The 11417-nt window shown below is 33.9% G+C and overlaps 1 protein-coding gene across 1 annotated transcript; it reads right to left on the bottom strand.

Moving 5' to 3' along the window:
- Positions 1 to 8461: 8461 nt before the first annotated feature.
- On the bottom strand, positions 8462 to 9598 carry LOC18031229 (putative disease resistance protein RGA1). The gene has a single exon (XM_006421319.1). The coding sequence runs from the start codon at positions 9596 to 9598 to the stop codon at positions 8462 to 8464; it is 1137 nt and encodes a 378-aa protein (XP_006421382.1).
- Positions 9599 to 11417: the final 1819 nt, after the last annotated feature.

Genomic DNA, 11417 nt, shown 5'->3' with positions numbered 1-11417 from the left:
ATAAAAATTAAAATATGAATAATAAAATTATAAATTTATTAGTTTATATTAATAATTATAATGTAAAAATAAAAGAAAATAAAAATTAATATTGTATAATATTACGTTGAATTAAAAAGTTATATTTATTTATTATTATTTTAAAAAAACACACTAATGCGGCAGTTGCCACTAGGGATGGCAATTTAGTCCATTTAAATTGGATATCCATACATCCAATCCAATTGGATTGGATAATATCCATCCAAAACTTTTTGGATATGAATATGGATGTTTTAAAAAAATATCCAAGTAAAAGTTGGATGGGTATGGATATTTGATGGACATCCAATATCCAATTAATATCTTATTTAAAATTAAAAAATTAAAATCGTAAAACTAAAATGAAAAAAACAAAAACAAATGCCTAGAATCTAGTTAGCAAAACCTAAGATTATCACATCGCTTGCCGGCTGGTCTTCGCTGACCGACTCTCTTCTCCGACTCCGACGCCGCTGTCTGGGGGTTCCGTTTAGGTGTGCCGGCGCTGTACCAATGGTTGATCAGCCGTAACTGCAGCTTCCAGCTGTTCTTGACCGCTTTTCTGCCTCGTTCCAGCTGCAATCGTCTCTGTCGTCGCTGCCACCGCCGTCGTCCGTCCGCATGTTCGTTGTCTCCCGCGCAAGGTAAGTTTTGATTGCTGAATCTTAATAATGTAATAAGCTGGATTTAAACAAGTTGGAGATTTAAACAATAGAGCCACAGGTAGAGTAGCTTAGGAAAAACCTTTAATTCAATCAACTTTCCTCCATCTCTTTCTAACCACCCCATGGTGTCAACTACACCTTCCATTGACTCACAATTAATAATCACAAGATGTTGGAGTTGCAAAAGACTATTAACCATAGAATACGAAAACATATACTTCAGTCGATGACAACCATCCACGATCACCTTTGTTAAATTTTGACAACAATACATTCCCTGAAATTGATCGGGCCATAATTTTTTGATGTTTCTTAATTGCATGAGATTCAATTCCTCTAAGCTCGAAAGAATAACCTGCAAAGAAAACCCGTACATTTTTGTTCCTTTAAGTACTACCGTATAGTATAATACTCTTTTAATGATCGAAGATTAATCGTGATAATATATTAATCAATTAATTATTGAACAGAAAATTATCACCTTTGGAGCAGTATCATCATCAGCAATGATTTCGTTGAATCCCAAAGAAGTTATTGGTTTCTCCATGTCGGGTCCTATAAACAAACAAAAACAATATACATAATTAATCTTTGTCGTTGGTTTTTTTTTTTCAAAATAATTGAGGCGAACTCCATAAATCCGCCAATACTTAATTTCAACACTTACCAAAAATCATTTCCAGATCATCGCAAAAAGCCACTCCTACCTTTTGAAGCCGCAATAGGTTTTTGGCTATGGAGAATGAGAAAAGATGCTTCAATTTGTGACAGGCTTGTACTTCTATAATCCTTAAGTTGCTGAAAGATTGATCTTCTGTGAGTTGGCTGTCACATATTGTCTCCAACTTGTTCAAATCCAGCTGTAATTCTGTTTTATTTTTTATGAATTGTGTAGATTTATATATGTGCCTTCTCCACATACTGCTGAAGCACTTTCTACTGAGTTGGCTAAGTGTCTGTTGGATTGGAATGTAGATCGAAGGTTATCTACAATAACCATTGATAATTGTTCTACTAATGATGCTATGATTCCGCTTTTGTTGGCTAAGTTTTCTCCTGGTTCATTCTTATTAAATGGAAAATTATTGCATGTGAGATGTTGTGCTCATATTTTAAATTTAATTGTTAAGGATGGGTTAGATGTGATAGGAGATGGGATTGAAAAAGTTAGAAACAGTGTTAATTACTAGACATCATCACCTAAAAGGATAGAGTTGTTTGAGGATACGGCTAATCGCCAATTGAAGTTAAATTGTTCTAAGAGTTTAGTGCTTGATTGTAAAACTAGGTGGAATTCGACATATTTAATGCTTGAAGTTGCTTTGATTTATAAAGATGTTTTTACTCGTTTGAAGCATCGTGATAACCAATATAAGCACTTGCCTACTGAAGTAGAGTGGGAGTTAGCAAGAGTAGTATGTGAGCATTTGAAACCCTTCTATACTATGACTGAGATGTTTTCTGGCACTAAATACCTAACAGCTAACTTATTTTTTCCAATAATTTGTGAAATTAGATTATCATTGAATGCTTGGCTTAATTCTTCATGTGATGTGATAAAAAATATGGCGAAAAGTATGTTAGAAAAGTTTGGAAAATATTGGGATGAAATCCATGGTGTAATGGCTGTTGCTGTTGTATTGGATCCTAGATACAAAATGGTTCTAGTGGATTATTTCTTTCCTCAGATTTATGGTAGTGATGCATCAACTCATATTGATAGAATCCGTACTCTCTGTTCTAACTTATATTCAGAATATAAAAAAAAGAGTATGGTTGGATCGAATTTGGCTGAAGGATTTGGTGAGTCTAGTGTTGTTTGTAATTCTAATTCTAGTTCAGTTGTGATGGGTATGTGGGATGTTAAAAAATTTAATGCATTCAAAAGCCAACATATTCGTAAACGAGTTAAGTCAGAGTTAGATACTTACTTGGAAGAAGAGGATAAAACTACTCCAGACTTCGATATTTTAATGTGGTGGAAGGTGAATAGAAGTAGATATCCGATATTGTCTGAGATTGCTAGAGATTTGCTGGCTGTTCCGGTCTCCACAGTTGCTTCCGAATCTGCTTTTAGTGCGGGAGGTCGATGTTTAAGCCCACATCGTAGTAGACTTCATCCGAGTACAGTAGAGGCCTTAATGTGTACTCAGAATTGGATATGGGTTCAATTAAAAGGTATCAAATTCAGCTAACTTCTGCACTTATTCGATTTTGATAGTATTTGTTTTTTTTTTATATTTTACAATTTTTTTTAAAATTAGGTGAGATTCCTAAAGATAAAGTGATGAATGGGGAAGAAATAAATGGAGAAGTGACTGATAATGATGATGAAGAGGAGACCCAACCATGTTCTGAATAGTGTTTATTTTTCTTTTTTTGGTATGTACTTGATGCTTATTGTGATGCTCAATTATTAATATCATGGTTATACTTATTTATTTATTGCATCAATGGAAGCAGCTAGTAATATTTTCAATTTTTTTTAATTGAAATGTATTGTTCTTCTGAGATTAAGAAATAATAAGCATGTGAGCCCTTTGCACAATAGACTGCCTACTATCTATATTATATATTTATTTAATTAGGAAGTAAAGTGCTGAGAAATATACAATTGGAGTCTCTGTTTCAGAATTTCCTGTTTAGTTCATATCTGCTCTATTCATGCATCAAATGGCAGGTCTGGTTTTTTTCTGTCATTTTCTCATTTACTTCTTGTTATCAGTTGGTTGCAGTTCGAAAAATATTATCCCCAGGTAACTGTCACAACTGGCTGAACTTACACTATTAAGCTTCTTTCATTTTTCATTTGGCTCATTGTGCATTTAATATTATCTGTGTTTTGCTTGAATTTGCAGATTAATGATGATGATCTAGTTGGAGATTAATGATGTGTTAGAAGATTGGAAATTAATGATGCGTTAGAAGAATGAACTTTTTGTATTTAATTTGAAATTAATTTGTAATTTCATATTATAATTTTTTTAATTCATAGTTTTGATATTTGTTATGTTTATTATTTTTTATTTGATATTAGAATCTGATTTTAACTATTTTATATTATTTTTTATTTTATTTTTTTCTTATTTTTTATATAATAAAAATAAAATATTCATGGATATCCGTGGATATCCATGGATATCCATATCTTTATGGATAAAATCCATATCCATGTCCAATATTAAATACTGGATATGGATATGGATATATCCATCATGGATAATTATGGATTTGTATTTGGATGGATATTATCCATCCATAATTGGATATTTGCCATCCCTAGTTGCCACACTAGCACACCCCCTTTAATCCATTTTCTTTCCAATGGTATTGGTATTAAGCTAATGTGAATAATGTTTTAATACCCTATAATCCCATGTTCCAAACACACCCCAATTGTATAATTGGTGTTCTTCAAAACTCAGATTTAGTATCGCAAATTTGTTTAAAATTTGATCAATCAACATTCAATTTGTTCAAATTAAATTCTCAACAATCTTAATAAACCTTCGTCCACTTTTGTTCTCTCTCTCTATAGATATACTAACGCAGATTAGGACTAGCTTTCCTTATCGCTATTTAGATTGGTTGCAGTTTCCTTATTATTAGTAGGAAATTTTTTTCCCTTTTCCTAAATGTTTCAGGATAATTGCTAATAATATAAATAGATTTCTTTTGTAGCCTTTAGTAGCCGATTCTAGTTAACAATAATATTTCAGTCTCCAAAGGCGAGTTTCTGAATTTGTTAATTCTCGGCATTACGTGGAATCAACGTGCAGAAGCACAATCTTCGACAATGGACGAGGATTTTGCTACTAGTTGCTGTAAGCTTTTCTGTTCTTGCATACTAGCTTGCTGCTCTTTCTTCGGATTATGTTTGGCAATCTGGTTTAGTCTCCATATCTTTATTGGAAAAGAATACTCTGGTGGACCTCTAATGTTCAGAGTTGATTCATTGAGTGTACATCCATTCAAGTTGAACATCTCGAATAATTCTAGTCGTATAACAGCCAATTGGAGCGTTATATTCTCTGTTGGAAATCCTGAGAGTTGCAGGCGCCTGTATGGGTGTTATGTTCAGTCCCTGGCTATGGGAGATGTTAACGTTTCACTTTCGTACATGGAGCAAAATATATCCTCCATGGCTACTTTATATCCTAAGTATTTTGAGCACGAGCACACGACGCTGATTAATGCGACTGTTGATGTTGCCTTGGCGAGCATCAATTCCTCTGTTGCGGATGCCATTGTTGAAGAATGGACGTCAATCGGAGCTGTGAACTTTACGATCGAAGTTGACGCAATTGCGGAGACTGCAGACACCAGATATCGTCTCAAAGCCTCGTGTGAGGAAATAAAGGTTGATTTTTCACCAAACACGACGGCAGGGACGATGTTGGGTGGTTCAAGAAGATGCAATGCTCGTCTCAAAAAATTGGGTTCCATTGACTAGACAGGACTGTGAGATGTCATTTTATTTTTTTTCCTCTAGTCTGATTAATAATGAAAGAGAGAGTGTGACGTATTAATTCAACCTTGTGTTGTTAATAAATTTATTGCATCTTTTCATTAATTCAACCTATGTGACAATTGCCCCAGGCATTGTCATTATTTTTCGAGCTAATTGCTGCCCTTCTGAGTTCGAATCGTGAGCTGAAAATTAAAATTGATTTAAACTTTATCCATCCTTTATTAGATAAAAGAAATAAATAGATAAATAAAACCTGCGTGACTGTAGAAATGAATAAGATGAAAAGTAAATAGCTGCATAAACTGCCTCAGCTGCTTTGAATATTATGCCAAGATTACGCAAATGTGATAGTTAATTTTGACTCGGATGAAGTAAACAAGGGACTTTAACATAGACTCAATAACCTGGGGAATTTTTAGCAATAAAAAAAAAAAAAAAAAGGTGGGGGGAATTAAGATTCGTTTACCGCTCTTTCTGCCTGAACCTTAACCAAGAAATTAGTAACAAAAATAGCTTTTAGAAACCCTTTAATCTCTGAAATAACTGTGATTTAACCTAACAGAATGATTAGAATTTTCTAACTACATATATTAATCGACGAATCAAATTATCTGTACGTCATAAATATGTTAATATACACACACATATAGTGGGTTGAGCTGAAACGGTGCCGTTGCCGTTTCAAAATTCAAATTGCCTTCCAAGTTCCAAGATTCTAGTATTTAAAAGTTTAAGTATCTTATATTTTGATATAATACAATATTAATATATTAATAAATTAATAAAAATGGATAATTTAATGTACCAGCATCTCTCTAATTAGTTCAATCTTGGGTAAAAGCATACTAGACACCGACATTACATCAGAACACGGCAGTAGCTAATTGTTCTTAAAATAATCTACAAATTGTAAAGAACTTCAAAATGCAGTCAATCAATGCAGATTGTAGACAGTAAATAATGCAGTCCATGGGATAAAGTTCTTAATTAAACTCGATAGAAGAAAATGAAGAACATGTACTCATTGAATGGTAATATGATGATGTGGTAGTATAATAAATTTTCCTCCTAAAATACATAGAAATTCCCTCTATTATAATAAATATTCTTTCAATTAGTCATTTTATACAGAGAAAGAAGCATTGCAAAAAAAATAAACTTTCTTCTTCAAGGCCAAAATGCAATATCTAATTAGTGTGCCAACTTCTACTGATTAATATGCAACCATTCAAAAATGAATAGATAAAATCAAGAAGCCTATTTGCTTTTTCTTTTTCTTTTTTTTTTCCTTGGGAAAATATAAGTCATCAATCACAAAGCACAAGATGCAAACAACGTCATTCCATTACAAAACACATCAATATCCTTCAAAAAAATCAGCAGATTGTGTAGAGCTAAAAAATGCAGTCAATGCAAATTATATTACTGACTACTGAGGGAGGAGAAAGAAACTGAGCATAAACACGAATTGTGCGCTATGAGAATTTGAGAAATTCTGGAACATCATTGTTATTAAAAATATACGATTAAGGTTATTAGTAATGATCACACCGGCACACATATATACATCACTCAACGTACTTATCATCAATAATTTTAAACACAACAATTAAACCGTTGAACCTCTGTTCTGAACAACGCTGCAGTAATAATTTCACTGTCTCTGCAGCTTGGCTGAGCCTCTCCGAAGAAAGCTGAAATATTTGGGGAAAAAGAAGAGAAAATAGAGGAAAAATTGTTAGATATTTCGGCGCGAGTTAAAATATTAACAAAGATTGAAATTTCAGAAGCTCTCTGTTAGAGTGCAATTTATGCACTAGTTTTGCATTATTTACTTCCCTTAATATCAATGTTTTGCACTTAATAATAGTGATTTACTTATGTTTTACTTTTGTAGGTGCAATTCTATTGATTGATGATAAAATTGAGCTATAAGATGATGTTTAAGGATGATTGTTCTCTTGGAGAAATTATGAGCGTCAGAAGAACTTTGTTGATAAGGCGTGGGCGCGTGCTGTCAACTGCGGACCTGCAGTTTTTAGTTTAACGTGTTTTGTATTTTTGGTTATTTTTGTAATTACGAATTTAATATTTCAGATATTAGTATTTTATTTTAAATAGAATTCTAAAAGAGAGGAGAGAGAGAGTATTTAAGGGAGGAATCTATTGTGAAAAGGGGGGATTTTTGGATTGGAGAAAAAGAAAGAAACTCTAGATCTAATTTTTCTCTTCTCTCTATGAAGAACTAAACCCATTTTTCTGGTTGAAGGTTAATGAAGCTTTGATTCATCACTACTGTGAGATCTTTCTTGTGCTTTAATTGTTTTATTACTTTTTGGGTATTTGTTTATTCTCTGTATTATTTTCATGATTATGTTTGTTAATTAGGTAATTGGCCACTATTTAATTATCAACTTAATCTATTGTCAATTAAAGGATTCATCGTATGAAGAATTTAATGTTTGTGACAAATAACATAGCAGAGAGTTGTGTTGTGAGAATAAACAATCTAATTTAAATGAATCATCATATGTGTTGATTAGGATTTGGGTCTCTCTGGTTTTTCAGGCTGTCAATTGATTAAATCCTATGATCGTATCTAGGGTTGTCTATTGATTAGGGAAATAACCAACGGTCGTACCTTGGTTATCGACTAGTTAAGGAGAGATTGGCTATTAGAGGGTCTCAGTAGCTATAACCGGTCTATTCATGAGTAATAATAATCTATATTTGAATCAATGATCAGTAGTCGAATCAAGCTGAGTTAATTCCTTCAACCAGAGCTTTCTCCAATTTGAATTACAACTTTAATTTGCATTCTTATTATTTTAATTTGATTTTTATTATTGTCAACAATTCCCCTATTTTACGTTTTACGTTTCAAAAGGATTTAATTAATTACCGATCTCTGTGGACACGACCCTGCTCAATCACTATACACAATTTATTTAGAGTAGGAATTTATTTTTGTTGGCTTCGACTCCCATCACTCTCCTTTTATGTGAATAAGGTTCCATATGAAGATAACTGGGTAATTAAGAAAATATCTCATTATAATTTCCTTTTTCAAAAATCCTGAACCGTTTGGATTTTGAAACATGTATAACCCCAAGAACGGTTTTGTTTCCAAATAATATGTTTGAGTTTGTATTAACAAACTAATCATATATTAGAAATTATTTAGTACAAATTTGAACTAACTAACTAAACATTCAATGAGTTTTTGTTTGGTAAACATAACAGAACAGTAAACTATAAACGTTATAGCTGAATGAGAAATTAAAAATTACAAAGCAATCCATACCTAATTATCACTTGATTTAATCAACTCGTCATCAAGCATAATCCGAGGGATACGTGCAATCTTGGACCAATCTTCACCTGTTAGTGGTTTGCATCTTTCACAGAGCGCAGGGCATTCTTTAATGGACAATGTTTTCAAAGTAGTGAGGTGATGCATATCCTCCGGCAACGATGACAATTTTCGACAAGCAGAAATGAGAAGAGTTTCAAGAGCTTCGAGATCTTTCAGAGACCCTTGTAGTGCCATGAAGTTGGGACAATCCTCAATACCCAAGAACTGCAAAGTTTTAGTAGAACCTTGAAGAAGCCATTGAGGCAAATCCAATAATTGTTTTAGTCCCGAAACGAAAAGCTTCTGGAGGTGAGTCCTTGTATTATCACGATCATGATGACTTCCTTCCCCTTCCATTTCTATGTTCAGATTAAGATTAAGGTTTTCACAGTCAATCAAAATCAGAGTCTCTAATGAGCTGAGGCACTTCACTGCTGATGGCAATGAGATTAGACTAGGACAATCAACTAAAATTAATGATCGAAGGCCACTTAGTTGACCTATATGCTCGAACAAATATTCTAAATTCCAGCAATGAGAAATTATCAAACTGCGAAGAGAACTCAAGCACGCTATTCCACTCTCTTGCAAAGACTTCTGTTTTGTGGTTACCACAAACATTCTAAGACTAACAAGGTACCTTATATCCTTAGGCAACTCTTCTAACTTCAAACATCCGCGAAGTATAAGTGTTTGTAAACTCTGTAGCTCACAAATGGAGTTTGGAAGTTTCTTGATTTGACAATATCTTGATAGATCAAGATATCTCATGTGCTTCAAATTACCTATCTCTCTTGGCAAAACCTCAATAGTCGAGTCATCTAAATCTAACACTCTCAGGAACTGCGACTTTGAGATGCATGACGTGAAAAATGATTCGCTTGTATTCTCATCATTAATTGAAAACAAAATGGTTCTTACACGACGTAAATCAGATAAAAGGCTTGAAAAATCATTTCTTGATGCACTAGCACTAACAAATGACAAATGATGGACTCTTTTGGGAATAGATTGACAATCAGAGTTCCGCATTAGGAATTCACCTTTGGCCACTAGCAGTGCAAGATCATGGATGAGGTTGTGCATTTTAAAAGTGAATAACTCAAATCCTTCAAGCATCTGATCATTAGTAAAATCTTTTGTGAAGCCAGAAAGTAGTTATATTCTGTTAACATGAATGAGGTGGCATGCTGAGCTGGCATGAGTTCTTTTGGCTGTTAAAACTGTTAGTTAAGAATAACAATTGACGTTTCTCTTTCGTAGTTGAGGTGTTATAAAAGGGCAGCAAAAGGATATTCTTCAAAACGAACGTTTGAGAGATTCTTTGAGTAAGATATAGAGCTTATATGATGAGTTAATATCTCTGTAATCTCATAACCTGTTGTCATCCATTTTCATTCTAATAAAAGCTTAGAGCAGTACTATTTTATCCATGGATGTAGGCTTTTTGTGGCTGAACCACGTTACATCTTCTTGCCATTATCTTTCTTATTCTTGGTGATTGTGGTTTCATAGATTGATCTTAAGGTTAGATTCTTTTATTGATTGCATGCTTTGATCTCTTGAAAAGAAGCTTGAAGCATTCGGCAAGGTCCTAACAAATTGGTATCAGAGCCAGAAGGACACTTTGTTCTTGATCTGGCATAATGGGTAGCACAAGATTCGATCTTGAAAAATTTAATGGTGAGAATGACTTCTACCTGTGGAGTCTTAAGATGAGAGCCATTCTGATTCAGCAGGGCTTGGATAGTGCCCTCGATGATGAAGAAGAATCAAAGTCCAAAAGGGAAAAGGAAGGAGGATCTTCAAGTTTTGGTGGAGACTCAAGAACAATAACAACAAAGCTCACAGCACTATCATTCTACACTTGTCTGATGAAGTGCTGAGAGAAGTAGCCAAAGAGAGGACAGCCTCTGGTTTATGGGCTAAACTGGAAGAACTCTTCTTGAAGAAATCTTTGGCTAAAAGATTATACATGAAGAGGAAGCTCTACACGTTTTCAATGAAGGAATGGACAACCATGAAAGACTACCTTGATGAGTTCAATAAATTGATACTCGATCTTGAAAACGTTAATGTCATGCTTGAAGATGAAGATAGAGCTCTTATTTTGTTGAGCTCTTTGCCTGACTCCTATGAACATTTCGTGGATACCTTGCTCTATGGAAGACATACTCTCACATTGAAGGATGTCAAGAATGCTCTTGAATCCAAAGACTTAAAGAAAAGATCAGATTTCAAGGATCAAGCTACAGGAGATGGATTAGTTGTCAAAGCAAAATCAGAAAAGAAAGTATACAAAGATAAGAAGAACAAAAATCAGAAAGAAAAAGATGACAGGAAAAAGAAGAAAAGAAAATGCTACTTCTGTCAAAGGGAAGGACATTACATCAAGAACTGTTTCGAGAAAAAGAAACTTGAAAAGCTGCAAAAGGAGACAAATGGAAAAGCAGCAGTTGCATCTGAAGATGAAGAGGATGCTGAAGGTGCAGATGTCCTCATTGCTGTAGAAAGACAACCCACAGTAGAATGGATTCTTGATTCTGGATGTTCCTTTCACATGTGCCCAAATAAAGAATTCTTCAAGACCTTCGAGAGCATAGATGGTGGAAAAGTTTTGCTGGGAAACAACCTTGCTTGCAAAGTCACTAGAATGGGAACTATCAACATTCAAATGTTTGATGAAGAAACCAGGGAGCTTAAACAAGTAAGGTATGTCCCTGAACTAAAAAGAAACCTGATTTCTCTTGGGATGATGGATGAAATGGGGTGTAGCATTAAGGCTGAAAATGGGAAAATTGAGGTCCTAAATAAAGGTGAAGTCATAATGAAGGGTGTTAGAAGAAATGGTTTGTATGTGTTAGTTGGGTCAGTGCCTCAGCTTGGAGTAAATGCTAACATAAGT

Source organism: Citrus clementina, unplaced genomic scaffold (genome assembly GCF_000493195.1).
Source record: "Citrus clementina cultivar Clemenules unplaced genomic scaffold, Citrus_clementina_v1.0 scaffold_9, whole genome shotgun sequence".
NCBI classification, from domain to species: domain Eukaryota; kingdom Viridiplantae; phylum Streptophyta; class Magnoliopsida; order Sapindales; family Rutaceae; genus Citrus; species Citrus x clementina.
The sequence above is the reverse complement of the archived record's forward strand: the minus strand, read 5'-3'. Positions and strand labels throughout refer to the sequence as shown.